The sequence below is a fragment of the Puma concolor genome, chromosome E1 (genome assembly GCF_028749965.1).
Source record: "Puma concolor isolate L17-30 chromosome E1, mPumCon1.1.hap2, whole genome shotgun sequence".
NCBI lineage: Eukaryota > Metazoa > Chordata > Mammalia > Carnivora > Felidae > Puma > Puma concolor.
Window position 1 is genome coordinate 40,198,461 of NC_141680.1, and position 15,507 is coordinate 40,213,967.

General features: G+C 56.7%; 1 protein-coding gene across 1 annotated transcript; it reads right to left on the reverse strand.

The window, feature by feature from the left end:
* Positions 1–5,821: 5,821 nt before the first annotated feature.
* Positions 5,822–11,061, reverse strand: NEUROD2 (neuronal differentiation 2). Its single transcript, XM_086687196.1, has 3 exons — positions 10,986–11,061; positions 9,806–10,145; positions 5,822–8,657 (listed from the first exon to the last, which is right to left on the reverse strand). Exon 3 carries the CDS (start codon positions 8,650–8,652, stop codon positions 7,504–7,506), a length of 1,149 nt encoding a protein of 382 aa, XP_086543322.1. The 5' UTR covers positions 8,653–8,657; positions 9,806–10,145; positions 10,986–11,061; the 3' UTR covers positions 5,822–7,503.
* Between the last annotated feature and the right edge of the window lie 4,446 nt (positions 11,062–15,507).

The following is a 15,507-nucleotide window of genomic DNA, read 5'->3' on the forward strand; positions in this document are numbered from 1 at the left end:
TCGCTCCTGGGTAAATTGTGCCCAGTGCTCAATTATTGTATCACTGAAGAGGGGGGAGTGGGTGCAGTCCCATGTACTGGAATGAAGGGCCCCGCGTGCCTGGTCCTCACCAGCCGCCCCCACTCCACCCCCTGTCTTGGCAACCAGCCAAAAACTCAGCCTGCCCTTTGAATTAGGAATGCAGAAAGGTCAAGCCCCCTGACTCCTGCCCCTTTCTGGCACTCCCTTTCAGCTCCAGTTCCCATCCTGACCCTCCATACCTGACCTGGCCATTCTGCCTCTGCCCGCCCCAGCAGCTGTGGGAGAGAGCTGGTTGGTCACTGGGCATCTGTGAGCAGGCTGGGCATGAAGAGCCGCTGGGGTTTGGTTCTCCCTGGGCAGCCCGTACTTCTGGAAGAAGGGGAAGGCAAAGGGGCCAGAGAAACCCACTGACATCAGAGGAGAGGGGCACAGAGGGATTTGGGTTGTGGTTTTTTTAATCTTTCTTTCTTTCTTTCTTTCTTTCTTTCTTTCTTTTTCTTCTTCTTCTTCTTCTTCTTTTTTTTTTTTTTTTTTTAAAGAAAAAGCCCCCATCCTGTGTCATCATTTTTATGGGATCTGCAATTCTGGCAAAAATCTGTCTTTAATTTAGCTGTCCATATAAAAATCCTCACTGTATAATAATGAACAGATGCCATGGAATTTAAGCTGGAGCCTCGGCTCCTCCCCGCCTTCCCCCCGCGCCTGGCACCGGGCACCGGGCACCGGCTGAGTGGCACAGACTGGCACCAACACGGGAGCGAAGGGTGGGCAGGGGGCGACCTGGGCTCAGCGCCAGGGCACTGGGGTGGTGAAGGGGTGTCCAGGCGCCGGGCTTGGCCAGGCGGGAGCTTTTCCGTGGTGGCACCAAGGGAGAAGTGTCTGAGGGATTTTTCTTTTTCTACAAAATGATCAGTAGTTAAGGGTTTTGGTTTGGTTTCGCTTAAGGGCTCTGTGGTCCTTCTCAGGTTTGTTTGTTTGTTTGTTTGTTTTTTCAAGGCACCGCCCTCCCCCAATATAAATCCAAATGTTTTCGAAGTTTTAACTGAGTTGTGTTTAACCCTTCCCGTGCGCGGCGCCCCTGCCTCGGCCTCGGAGCCCAGCCGAGCGCGAGTTGGGAGTTCGCTGCAAGCGGGATCCGTACCGCTTCCGGCCGGCCCGAAGCCTCCGAGGTATCCCGGGCGCCCGAGCCTCCCGAGGCTCCCGCGCAGCTCCCGCAGGGCAGGAGTACCCTTTTGCCCTCCAGGAGTGAGGCCCGATGTGGCATCTGTTCGGCGAGCAGGAGAGAGGAAGGCAAGAAGGAAAGCCCCACTTCCCCCATACCAATTCTCTCGCTTTTCCCTAGGGAAAAGAGAAAACTCTGCGAGTCAGGTGTCCCCCACTGCCTCCGCCTGCGGTCGAGAAAGCAGGCATCGGCTTGGGATTGAGAGGTTGGTTCTGAGCCCCCCACCCCCACCCCCACCTCTTGCCTTTAATGCGACTCTGGCGAGAACAGATGTCCCAAGCCGGGCGGACTGCCCAGACCCCGCCCAGCTGTGCCCTTGGCGAAGACTTGGCTGAGGGTAGGAACTGGCACGCGGGTCCCCAAAGGGGTTTGGGGGCTCCTTCGCCGCGGCGGGACATGACCTGGCAGCCTCGGCCTCCTGGCCAGCGCAGCCTCGGGCGGGAGGCGGAAGCGCCCCGGAAAGACCCGTTCCTAATTCAATTAATTCCAAAAAGAGGAATGAGAGGAATACGGAGGTGGAGAGAAGCTAAGAAAAAGGTTTGAATAACCGAACACCAGGCACACACTCAGGGTATGGAGCCCTGCAGCCCCAGTGTGTCTGGGGAGTCGGCACTGCCCTCCTGCACTCTAACAGGAAGACGTGTTAGAGCCACACCCTGGTGCACATCTGGGCAGCATCTCCACCCAAGGCGGTACCCCAGCTTTCTTGGCACAGCCAGTGTCTAGGGGTTCCCTTGTCTTTTCCTCTCTGAGCGCCCAGCTTCTCCTCACACCAGGGGGCTAACCCCCGTCCCCCCCCCCCCCCACCCACCTCCCAGTCCCTGCCAGTCCCTGGCATCTCCCCCTGAGAAACTGGTTACCTTTCTGCCCGTGAGCCCAGCCTTCCTCTCAGTCCTCTCTTGCTGGCACTCCCCGGGCAGGCTGCTTCCATCCCAGGGCTTTAGGACAGAGAAAGTTTCAGAGAGCAGACCAGTCCTTCTGAGGTGGCTGTGCCCTTTCTTACCACTTCTCATCAAGGAAAACTGTCCAGAATTTTTAAAGATGCAGGACAGAAAGGCAAGAGGCTAATTCAGGATTTAGGAGAGGAAGAGGCTTTTCAGATTTCTCAAAGTCCAGGTCCTTACTTACCTCCCCTCTGGGTCTGTGGTCGGTGCCTTCATGCCCCAGCCTTAGAGAAAGAAAAGTGACGACATCTTCGGGCTGTGAGCTGGGAAGCCTGTTGTGACTGCCGAGGCCCACCTGACCCCTTCCACATCTCGCAAGAAGAAACTTTCTCCTTTGAGCACATAAGAGCAGGTCAAGTGTGGAGTCCTGATCTAACCCCTGTTGTGACATGAGGAGCCTGGGAGTGGAGGCGAAGGCCAAGCCTGGTCAGGCCTGGCCCACACTGTCCCTTTCTTCCCACCTTCCTTGAGAACTAAACTGTGGAATCTAGAATTATCCCTTGGTCTCAATGTCCCCTCAAATTCAGATTTCTCCTCCAAGGAGCAGACAACTTCAGGTTTAAGATTCTGGGGAAGAGAAGAAAGCCAAGGTCATCCAAGAGAGAATGAAATCTCTGACCTCTATGGGCAATTCTTGCATCGTCAGGCTTGTGAACTTTCCCATAAAACAGAAAGAGAGGGAAGCAAACACAGCCCGATGGAGTTCAGGGAGTGCCAGGGCTTCCCTGTTGCTGACTCCCTTGGGGTTTAGTTTCCCTGGACTGTACTCAGTGGTTTATTGTGTTGTCCTACGAGGTGATGAAATCAGAGCTGGGGGTTCACTGGGCATCAGGGACTCCCGGTCGATTGTGGCTGGTTAAACAGAGAGGAGAAGAGCACAAGGCTGTTTCTCCCTTGCCCCCTGATGGACAAATGGCCTGGACTCAGAAACATCTCTGTTTCCCTGCCATTTCCAAATGCTTGACTTCAGATGGGGGTGGGAAAATCAAGGGGAAGATGCCCTCCTGATTGATCCCGGCTGCAGTTTTCAGGTTTCCACAGCCCAGGGGTTGAGCTGAGCCTCTGCTAGTGCGTGCTTGGAGATCCCGCTGCTCAAGCTAGGAGAGGGAGGGCGTCCTCTCTAGGACTTCTCCCCTTGCCCCCTCCCTACCACTGCTCTGGCCCCTTTTAGCTTTTTCCCTCTCCCCCACCCTACACACCTCCTTCTGTTCCTGGAGCTTCTCGGTGTGTGTGCGTGCAAGCGGGAGAGCCAGCTAGAGAAAACGACCTGCGAGGGGGAGTTTGGGGCTGCGTGTCCTCCCGCATCTTCTTCTCCTGCTCATCTGGCCATCTCACCGGGGAAGTTGAGTGTTGGGAAGGGGGGTGATGGGAGGATAGAGCACAGCTAGAGTGCAGCCAGTATGGGGGAAGGGTCAGGAATTGGGGAAGGGGTAGCTCACGTAGTCGCTGGAATTCACTGGAGGCAGAGGCAGAGGCATTGGGGATCCCAGCCCCAAAAGGGGCCGGAGCACCTCCGCCTGCCTTGAGGTGATCACAGGTGCTGTGTCTCGATAGTCATCAACATCTTTTGAAAGGAACTCGAATCCACCTTTCAAAACCTAATCGTGCTGCGTGGAGTAGCCGGAAGAGTGAAGTGTAGGAGTCTGGTCTGGCCAGGGAAGCCACGTGGAGGGGTCTTTTGCTTCCGGCCCCAAGCCACCTGGATGCCACCCAGCCCGGGACTTCAGAACAGCTTCTGGGAAACAGGCTGAGTGGGAGAGAAGCCCAATTAACCTTGTTTCCAGGGCAGGATAAGACTCAGGCCTCGGGATGGGTGCCGAGTTCTTTTTCTCTCTAGTTGTCCCTGCCAGGCCTGTCCCATGCCATGAGCAGACCAGACTCCAGATTTGAGTCTGGGAGTTGCGCCTAGCTTCATACATCATGGAAGTGGGGGGGGGGGGGGGGAGAAGGTGGGTCAAATCCTTTCTCCCAAGAATAGGGGTGACTCAGAGGTTTATTAAATCCCCTTAGACCACTGACAGAGGTGAATGCTAGGTCGAAGGGTCCACTTCTTAAGCTCACTTTAGATATACGATCCCATAAGAATTCTAGAATGAAATTTTGAGAGGATTCCAGTGAAATTCTACAAAAACCGCAGGAGAATTCCGCCCAGAATTCCAGCCGGGTATCAGGAAGGGCCTCTCGTGGTGCCACGCTCCCTGGGGCCGTCACAAGCGGCCTCCGTCTGCGGCAGGCGGGAAAGCAAGAGACTGGACGAGAGTCAGCACTGGGGCGCGAACAGCTCCCAGCCTCCTGGCCTCTGTCTACCCGCAGCAGTCCTCTGGTAGAGAGAGGGCATTGTCTCCACTGGTGAGAGTGTTTGGAAGTGGTCACTTAAGGGAGGCACCAAGCTGAAGGTCAGACAGTATAATCCGATCTACGCTTTTACATTTAAAGCTTCCTTCAACTAGCTTTTCCTTTCACAATTTTGTCATGGCGCTCTCCTTTTTGGGGGGCCTTGGATCAAATCTTTAAAAGCCTTAGCATCCAGCCCCAACAGTACACCGCCCATTTCAGTTCTAAAACAAGCAACAGTGTTGTTGTTGTTGTTGTTGTTGTTGTTGTTGTTGTTGTTAATTATTTAAGGAAGCAGCGTTGGAAACAGTCTCGGTACTCCTAACCGTGTTCGGGCTTTGGGATGTTAGTCTTTGGGACTTAGACCCCTCCCCTTCAAATATTCCAGGGGTCCAGTGGGCACCGATGTCTAAGGGAGGGTCCTTTCAGGGAAGTCAGTTCAGAGATACCTGTGCCCCTGAGGCTCAGAGAAAGAGAACTGTGAGGCTGTCTTCTCTGAGATGAGGAAGCAGCTTAGGCAGCACCAACTCCTCTGTGGTGCCCTTTTTTCACCTCCCTAGGTTGAGGGCTTCCCTCTGTCTGGAGCTGCACCAGGCAGGCAGGAAGTTGTCCAGATGTGGACCAGAAGGGTTCCTGCTGTCCTGTCAGGGGAAACTCATGGTGATGTCAAGCTCCACTGTTCCAGGTGGGCACCTAGGTTCAGACCCTTCATACAGCCTTGGGATGTCCCTGCAACCTCATCAACACCACTATAAATTTCAATATTCTTGAGGCTAAAAATGGCTGATTCCCCTGAGTCTACTGAAACACAAATTTAAGACTAAAAAGACTTCCTACATTAATATTTCATCCTCATGACCTTATAATTTTTTTATTTAAAAACATCCCTGTCTGGCTCAAATGGTTGTCTCTCTATCTCCCTGCACTTGTTTTTTTGCAACAGTGGGCAGAGGGTTGTAAAATGACTGGCTGTTCCCAACTGGGTCATTTTTCAGTGAAGAAAAGATATTTTGTTCTCAAAGGAGGTGCATGTTTGGGAACTGAAGGAGTGTAAGGAGATTAGTACAATGCTTTGTGCTAGGAGAGTGTGTAAGTCTGTGTAAGGTCCGGGAAGGGCAATGACTGTAGCTGTTTTGGTGCCCAGTGGATGGGTGTGAGGAAGGCTGTAGGGTGGAAATCCCTCCCAGGAATGTCCAGGGTCCCTGTACCTGGCCTCTGCACAGTCACTTGACTCTGTCTCCATCCCCCAGAGCCCCAGCTCAATCCCCCAAATGAAATGAGGCCACTGTGAGAAACCGGGTCCGGCTTTGCATCTCATTTACATAAATATTTATTAATCGTCATTAAACTGAACAGAAACACGCAATGCACTTCGGGTGTCCGACGGGAGTTTCATCTTCGCTACAAGAGGAAGGTAAAATTGCGTGTGAGTGTGTGGGTGAGTGTGTGGGTGTGTCGCTTGTGGGTTTGCATTTTTGCGTCGTGTGTTTGGATGCCTGATCTCCTGCCTCCGGTGGGGAGAGGTTCTCCTTTTGCCCCCTTTTCTGGGAAACTTCCAGAAGGAACCCTCAGCCCTCTCCCTGCCCACCTGCTAGCCAGAACCAAGAGGACGTTTCAGACAAAAACCTCCTCTCCAGTCATCGGAAATGGCCGGCGCCATGCGCCCACCGAGGCACAGTCGGGCAGGGGCGGGGCTGTCCCCAGGTCTTGGTCTCCACCCTCAACCCGGGATGAGGCTTGCCTGTGGGGAGCGGGGGGTCGGCGAGGTCTCCTCCCCTCTGCCCCCGGACGCCGGCGCCGGGCCTGCGTGTGCGTGCGGTGTGGTGTGCGTGTGTGTGTCTCTCATGCAAACCCTCCCTCCCCAAACCGACCCCCCCCAACAGTTTGCCATTCCATACAAATTTGGAAACAGATTTTTAAAAAACAGCATGACGCACAATGGGGACGGGGCGGGGGAGGGCAGTGGCACTGGGGCCCCAAATCTCCGAGTCACTGATTGTAAGAACCTGGGGAGGGGAGGGGGCGGCGCCGGCCCCCACTTCACCAAAGTGCACAGATCCGCGCTTGGGCGGCGCGGCCCGCGGGCCGGGAGGGGCATCCCGGGGCCGGGCCGGGCCGCTAGGCTCAGTCAGAACCTCCTTGCATAGATATTTGTGTCTTTTTATTATTGGTAGTAGTATTTTTTGCCTTTTATTGCTTCTAAAAGTTCTTACTGCGTTTTCTCTCCGATCCGGACTCTGCGTTCGGCCTCCGTCGCCTCTTAGCTTTTTTTTTTTTTTTTTTTTTTTTTTTTTTTTTGTATGTACGTTTGTTTGTTTTTAAAAAAGGAAACGGGGAAAAACGGATTCTAGTTACAAATTGTCTTGGCCTCTCTCTTTCCTCTCAATCCACACTTCCTCCCGCCAAAATTAAAATCACGAAACGCTGAGACGAGGGGTCGGGGAGAGGGTGTTCCAGGTCCAGGCTGGAGCGCCCTGACTTATGCCCTCTTCAAGAAAGAGGGGGCGCCCGGCTCCTTTCTGCCACGGCAGCTCGGTGTCTGTTATAATAATAATGATAATGATAATAATAATAATAACAACAACAACAATAGAGGGAAAACAGTATCCCACAGCTCAGCTGCCCCCTTGCCGATGCCTTTGGGCCTGCAGAGGGGAAGGGGAGGGGGAAACCTAAGTGTAGAGATTGGGAATGGGGGGTGGTCTCCAGGGAGTGCCCTAAGAGGGGTCCCTGGAGAACTACCCCTGGGAAAGAGGAGGAAACCCCTTGGGGAGAGAGAAGGCGAGTCCCCTGGGGTAATCGAGGCTCCTGGGACGGGCCACCCACAGGTAAGAGGACTGCACTGCCCGGGAGAGGGTCAGTACCGGCGGCCCGCTCCCCGCGCCCGGCGCCAGGATAGGTGGGGGTCCCCTTGCGCTCGGGGGGCTGGGGACAGGGGTGCGGGCAAAGGCAAAAGAAAAAGAAAGGGGCAGGCGCGAGGTCTCAGTTATGGAAAAACGCATTGAGCTCCTCGTACATGGGGCCCCGGTCGTGGTGAAGGTGCATATCGTAAGACAAGAGATTCTCCGAGTGGACGCCCCCGCGCACAGCCGACGAGCCAAAGACCAGCCCGTGGCCCGTGGGCCGCGAGCCGGGCAGCGCCGAGTAGTGCATAGAATAATGGTAGCTTTTCTCGTGGTCGGGCGACGAGTCCTGCTTGAGTGAGAAGTTGCCATTGAGACAGAGCGGGGGGCTGAGCGGGCCCTCGTACTCGGAGCTGTTATAGTCCGGGCTCGCGCCGCCGCCGCCCGCCGCGGCATACAGCGTCTCGTAGGCGGCGCAGTAGCCGTGGGTCCGCAGGGCGTGCGCCGCGCCGCCGCCCAGGCCGCCCGCCGCCTGGCACTGTGCGCCCGCCAGGCGCGAGCACGGGTACGGGTAGGGGTGCATGGCAAACGGGCCACCAGAGCCGTGGAAGCGGCCCGTGCCGTCGGCGCCCTGCTCCGTGAGGAAGTTGCGCGAGTTGAGCTGCAGGCAGCCGGCCACCAGGTTGGTGGTGGGCTGCGATAGACCCTTGCACAGCGTCTGCACGTAGGACACCAGGTCGGGCCGCTTGCCGGAGCGCAGGATCTCCGAGAGCGCCCAGATGTAGTTCTTGGCTAGGCGCAGCGTCTCGATCTTGGACAGCTTCTGGGTCTTGGAGTAGCAGGGCACCACCTTCCGCAGGTTGTCCAGCGCCGCGTTCAGGTCGTGCATGCGGTTGCGCTCCCGCGCGTTCGCCTTCTGCCGCCGCAGCTTGGAGCGCTCCAGGCGCGCCTTGGTCATCTTGCGCTTCTTGGGCCCGCGTTTCTTGGGCCGCTCGCCCTCTGCCTCGTCCAGCCCTTCCTCCTCCTCCTCTTCCTCCTCCTCCTCGCCCCCCAGCTCGCCTTCCTCCTTGACCTCGGCCAGCGCGGCCTCCGGCACCTCGTCTGCACGGAGAGGGACTGGCTTAGAGGCCCGGGCTGGCCCCGGAGCCCCGGGCCCCGGCGGAGGCGGCGGCGGCGGCGGCGCGTCGCCCTTGTCGCTCCTCGGTTCGTCGTCGTCGCCGTCGCCCCAGCTGGCGAACTTGGGCACGTCCGAGAGGAGACCGGGCTCGCTGAACAGGCGGGTCAGCATGGTGCCTGAGGGCGCCCCGCGGGCGGGAAGGGGAAACAGCACTGAGTGAGGGGCACAATGGGGTCACGCCGCCCCCCCACAACTCGCCTCCACCCCCAAGTCCGGGTGCCCAGGGTGCCCTGGATGCCCACCTCCTCCTCCTGCCCCGCCCAGAGCCGGCCCAGCCCTGCCCCGGCTACCGGCCCGGGATCTCGGCCCAGGCCCTCTCCCCAGCGCTGGGCCCCGGCTCCGCCCCTTGCCTGAATGAGGGGCCGCTGCCCGCACTCGGGGCTTCTCCGGGTCAGGGCAGGGACCGAGTCGGGGCGTTAGGAAACAGACATCTTCGCCCGGGGAGGCGGCGCGCTCGCCCTGAACGCCGGTTCTCTCCTGGCGGTGGAGGAAGGCTGGGCGGCCGCGGGTGGGGACAGCTGCCCCGCACGGCGGCTCTGGCGGCCCGGGCCCCTCGACCGGGCTCCCCCACCCCTCCCGCGGCTCTCACCCCCACACTCCCTAATCCAATTTGCAACTTGGCCGCGCGCCGCCCTCGGCCCGGCCCCCACCCCCGCAGCCCCAATTCCAGAGGCGGGAGGATCGTCTCTAGCCGTTGCGTCCCCGGCTCCCGGAGCCGGCTCGGGGAGGCGAGGACCGAGGAACCCGGGCGTGGGGAGGAGACGGAGAGAAGCGAGCCTCGTCCGTCTCCCCTCCGGTCAAGGACCCCTTTACCCCCTTCAAACTGCCTCCCTCCTTCACGACTCTCCAGATCTCGTTGTATTTCGGTACTGAAGGTGGGGGGGAATCAAATTTGTTTTCTTTTCTTTTTTCTTTTCTTTTCCTTTTTTTTTTTTTTTTTTGGGTGGTGAAGAAAGGTCGCAGGTTCCTCCGGGACAACCATGCGGGGGGGGGGGGTCCCCATCTCAGCTTCTTCACTCCCCCCCCCACCATGATCTTGCTTTTCTCCCCAAGCCCATCGCAAGCAGAGACGCCTCCCTCCGTAGCCCCTTGAGCTGCAGCCCCTAGGGGAGAGGGAACCCTGGGCGCCTCCGATGCCCACCCTATGAGGGGGCATCGTCCCAGGAAGGGGGGATTTGCGGACCCTCTTGTGGGCCGAAGCAGCCGCCCTCCCCACCCCCCCGCAGCCGGCGGGTCAGATCTAGCTCCCTTTCGGACAACTTACCTCGGAGAGGAGTCAAGGGGAGAGGGGAGGGGAGGGGGGGGAGGGGGGCAAGAGAGAGAGGGGGGAGAAGAGGAATCTTCTCGCTTATTTCATTGTTCCCCCATCTTCAGGGAGCGGGGGCAGCGGCTCCTCAAGGCGGCGGGCGCCGGCGTCTTCAGAGCGCCATGCGAACCGCGGAGCGAGTGTGGCATCTCTACCAGGCGGGGTACCAGCCTCTATGCCAGGCCATATGGGCTTGGCACGTCACGGGCAGCAGCTATCACATGAGAGACGGTGATTGGCATGCGTCTGCATTGGGGGAGAGCCGGCTCCCCCGGGACCCGCCGCCATCTGTCACTCTCTACTCCAAAAAAAAAAAAAAAAAAAAAAAATTAAATAAATAAAGGAAATAAATAAATATCTCTGCCGCCCTCCCCTCCCCGCCCAACGCAGGGAAAGCAGGGATTGAGAGGGAAGTGGGAGGAGTTGCCCCCCTTGGATATAGAGCCCCCCACATGGGAACAATGGGGTGACAAGGCTGGCAACTGGGGGTTTGTGGTGGCCCCCAATTCTATCTATGCTCTCTCCAGGGTCCTGCTCTGTCCATTTCCTCCCTTGCAGGCCCCCAAAGGTGGGTCAGGGACCAAACCTCAGGTCTGGAGAAGGGACCTCTATGCTTGCCCCCACTCCCTGGGAGGATCCCCTCAGTCACAAAGGGACAGCTGAGGCCCCCTCCCAGGGTGGGCGTGGGGGGCGTCCCTAGCCCAACCCCATAGGTAGATGTTGGCACCATGCCATCCCTCATCCCTGTTTGCCCCTCCCCCACCCACCCTCACGCACACACAACATATGTGGCTGAACGAAATTCAAACCAAGGGAAAGACAGAGAAAAGGAAAGACTTGCCTGGATGTCTGTGCCTCTGCATGGGCGTGTGTGTGTCTGTGGGGACATGTGTGTATATCTGTGGAGTCAGCCTATGGGAGAGATTTCCTTGGGTGTTGGGGGCATATGTATGTTGGGGTGGGGGTGGAGAAGAGCGTCTAGGATAAGCCTGTGTACCCACCATCAGGAATGAGGGAGAGGGTCTCAGTCTGGATTCCTAAACCAGAAATCTCTCACTCACCCCCTCCCTCATGTCCTCCCCCTGCTAGACAAGCAACCATCCCACCAGTGGCTTTCTCTCCTGGCCTTCTGACTTACTTATTTAAGGGAGGAGGAGGGGGCTGGACTGGAAAATGCCTGAAGTTCCTAGAGAAGACTCAGCATTCTCCTCCCCCTACAAAAAAATACTGAAGTCAACTCCAACAGTCTTGAGAGGGACAAAGGGGAGGTGGGTCAGACAGGTGTTTTGATAAAGAAGGAAATGGCTATTTTCTCTTACAGCTCACCTTTTAACTCTCTCACTGGGCCAGATACAGATGCAAATGGCATGAGTTGAGGGAGGTGGCTTTAGACACACACAGACACACGCACACACACACACACACACACACACACACACAGACGCACACACCTCTGTTCCTCACCCTGTGGTGCAGAAAGTAGAAACACACCCTGACTCAGACAGATACATGTGTGTGAGCAGGTAATCACAACCAGGTGAGAGAGACGCTTGCCCACACCCTGATTCAGCATTTGTGTGTTTCAGACCCACATTTCCTGTCCCTTCCCATCCTCCAGCTTACGTATGCACAGACAACTTCAATTATACATTAAGCACACACACTTGGATGTCAAGCATGTTCCAAGCACTTTGGTGGGTGCAATGCTGAGCAAGACAGGGGCTTCACTCTCCATCTGGGCACATACAGTTTTCTCCCTGGGGAAGCCTCCAGAGAGGACCTTGGGCTGGTAAGACACTGATTGGATGCTTGGTAGAATGAATCAGGTTTTAGACAGAGGTGCATACAGTAGCTAAGGAGGCCTTGGAGAAGGGGGAGGCCGGTGTCTGAGGCTCTCAGAGATAGTTGGCCAGGAGCTAAAAGGAGCCTCAGAACGAATAGCCCCAACTCCTCCTTTTGTCAAGGTCTGTAGAGAGGGACTGTCTTGTCCAGGAACACACGAAGGGAGAGCAGAACCCGACCTAGGATCCAGGGGCTTGACTCCCAGCCAAGTGCTCCTTCCACAACCCTACAGTCTGCCTCAGGGGTCTCCAAGGATGAGAGGTCGATGCTAAGTCTTCCACCATTCTTGCAGGGATCCTAGGTCTGGGAAGGTAAAATCTCACCTATGGCAGATCATCTAGGGCACTCTGGGCATAGCCAGAGAGACAGAGGCCTATGAGGTGGGGTAGAGACTCAGGAATGCCAGCCAGCCCCTGTCCGAATTTGAGTACAGCCTCAAAGGCTTTATTGTCCCTTTACTGAGGGTGGGGTCTTCGATCCCGAAAGGGGTCCCTTCTCCTCAAGGCCTTGGCCATGTGATATTTGAGTTACATTCATGTGCTTTGGACTCTGATTTCTGCCCAACCCCACTTACTAGCTTCAAAGAATGCTGAATGCCTTGAGCAAGTTGCATAAGGTCTCTCAGTCTTGATGTCCGCATCTGTAAAATGGGGATGATTATGCCATACCTCCTAGAGTTGCTGTTAGTACTCAGTGGGGTAATACACAGGGCCAGCAATATAGTAGGCATTCCACAAATGCCATATCTCATTTTTATTAAGGCACTTTGTAAACTGTAACATGCTTTACAATATTAATTTCTTGCACATACCCCCATACACATTCAGAATGCTTTGTCTATATAGGAATTGAGTTTTTGGTGAATTAATGGGTGAATGAATGGATGAGTAAGAGAATGAGTACCTCCTTGGGGGAGAAAGACACCCTCTGCCTTCTCCTTTGGACACTGAGGGATTGGGTTGAGCCACCTAGGGTCTCACAGACCCCTACCAGCTTTGCTTTCTACTCTAGGCAGGAAGCAATACCTTGCTCAGGATAAAGGAGCCCTTGGGAAGTCTTTCCATCCCTCCCAGCCTCCTGTTAAGAATGACCTTGGCTCTCTAGGTCTGAGAAGCCCCTCTTAACCCCCCACAGAAGGAGACCTGGGGGTGGGGGTGGGTATACCTGAGGGCACGGGGAACTTCATCCCTCTTGGTCTGTTTCCTGCCCCTGTCTTTTCTTCCTTCAGAAAAATGGAACAAGTTTTTCTCACTCGACACGTTTCAACTTTTTTTTAGAAGATACAATAAAAAACAGGGGAAAATTGGAACAGAGGGAGGTGTGGGATGGGCCGGCCTCAGACATAGGCTTGGAAGAGGTACAACACACACGTGTCCACATCCACACGAACAAGCACGAACATACAGAGACATACATGCTCCTCTCTGTTCACCCAGAGATGCGGAGATGCAGTGACGGAGAGACAGAAAGAGCCAGAAATGGAAGGAAGGAGACGGAAGGAGAAGGACACCCAGAGATGCCATCTGTTCCTCCCCCTGGCATTGGGGGAAGGGAGTTGGTGAGGGGCCTAGTCCCCTCTGGGTCTCTGAGAGGAAAAGGGGAATAGTGGGTACCTCAGCCAGGCCTGGAAGACTCCCATTTGTGCTGCCCACCCCCATGGAGGGAGCTGGGAGCTGAGGGTCTGAGGTTCCCATGGAGACATAGCCCCATCCCAAGGGAGGCCACAGTCTGGGCACCTAAAATGGCTGCCTCGGAGGGGTGGCGGCCATTTTGTGCAGGCTTAGGTCCTGATGGGGGGGCGGGGGGAGACAGGCAGAGACAGAGGGAGGGGACAGGTCATTCCTGAGCAGTCTAGGGGAATCTTGCTCAGCGGACAGGATGAATGTTCTGTAAAACTGCTCTCGTTACACCCCGGGCTCCACCAAAGTACAGACATACATATAAATCTGTAAAAACTCCACTCCATGCTGACACCCGGAAGGACACCTAGCCAGCCGCCACCACCACCATGCCCCAAATAAGATCGGTGGGGGCAAGTGTGCTGGAGAAGGAGACTCGATTTCCCACCAAAGCGCCAAGCCGTGGGGAGCAGGTGGATTAGAACCCAGGTGTCCGTTCTGTGGCGGAAGCCATCTAAGGCCACGGTCCTGGGGCCTCCCCCCGCTGAGGTGGGCGGGCAGGTGAAGAATGAGGGTAGGAGCACAGTGAGGAGGGGGCAGCCTGTTCTCGTCACCCTCATCTCTGATTTGAGGGGAAGGGCAGGAATTTGGAGATCCTCTGAGGGCCCGGTGCTGCTGGCATTAGCTGTGCTGTGGGGGGAGGAGGAAGGGGAGGGGGCAGGCTGGCACTGCCCAGACGGCGCCTGTTCTATCAGTTCAGGATGCTTGAAGCTTCCTCCTGAAGCATGAGAGCACCTGCCACCCCCTTCCCCATCCCCCTGCCCCACCTCAAGTCCAAAAGGGCGTTGGGGGAGGGGGACCTGCCGCTTCTTCCTGGCTCTGGGGTGGGCACCTGCCCCGCTACCCCCTCCCCCGCCCGCCGCAGTGTTCTGGGGAGCGGCGGGCACGCCAGATGGCGTGGCTGAGAATGCGGCGACGTTGCCGGGAGGTGAGGGCTGGCACGGGTGATATGCGGCTGCGTGCCTTGTGGTGCCACGGGGGAGGGGGAGGGGGAGGACCAGTGAGGTGTAGCCCCCCTCCTCCGTGCTGACCTCCTGTCCTGACCTCTAGCTCACTACCAGGATTCTCCTTTGCCTGAGCCCTGGGCTCCCATTCTGGGCCTAGGCCCCACCCAAAGATGGGTGGGCACACACCCATGGGGCCAGGCATGGTGCTGAGAGTCCTGAGGCAGAACTCTGCTGCACCCTTCCCCCTCCCCATCCTGCCCCCAACCCAGGACAGAGGGTGATGGGGGAGACCTTCCAGTCCTTCTGAAAAGCCAGCCCCCTCAGGATTGTTCCCTTGTTCCAAGAGTAGAGTGGCCTTTTGCCCCATAACCTTTGACTTCTGGCTCCTGAGCCCTGTTTTTCTAAGAGTTGCTTCCCTGATGGGCACTGGTCTCTGGGTCTCTGAGTCTCCCTTTCATCAGTCATCCTCATTCTTCACAAGGACGATTCCTGGAAGGACACCTCCTCCTGGGAGCCTTCCTGGAAACTCCCCAGGCAGGACAGCTTCCGTGCTTACCACCTTCTGTTAGGAGGATCCATTTACCCATCTGTCTCCCTGACTTGACCACGGTGGCTACTTGTTTTATATCTCAATACTCCAGTGCTTCACAAAGGCTGTAGTGAGTTGGCACTCAATAAATGCTCGCTGCATTAATGCCTGGCTGGCTAAGAGAGTTTGAGGGTACGAGCCTTTCTCCAGAGAATCTCCTAAAGCAGCAAGACCCAGGGTCCCTGGTGGAGCTCAGAACCTCCAGACCCCTCCTCCTGCCTTTTGCACAGATTTCATTCTGGGGAGCTGAACTTGAAATAGGGGATCACAGATTCCCCCCCCCCCCCCCCCCCCCCCGCCAAAGTGGCCCTCAGAGGGCGTGGGTCACGGAGGCTGAGACTGGAGGAGCTTGACCCTCATACCGGGCACCAAGCTCTGGTTCTGAGGTCACAGAGGCCCCAAGGCGCCTCCCTCACTAGAGTGGTCCCTGCCCAGTTGTAGATCCCTTGCTCCAGCCTCCCACCTCTTGAAGCCTCAGAGCCCCTCTCCTTTCTACTCTGACCCTGCAGGAGGCAACTGTAATTCCCTGAGGGGGCGAGAACTGAAGTCCAGGGACAAGGCTGAGTCCCACTCTCACTGCCTTTTCCTCTTTGCTGCTGCTGC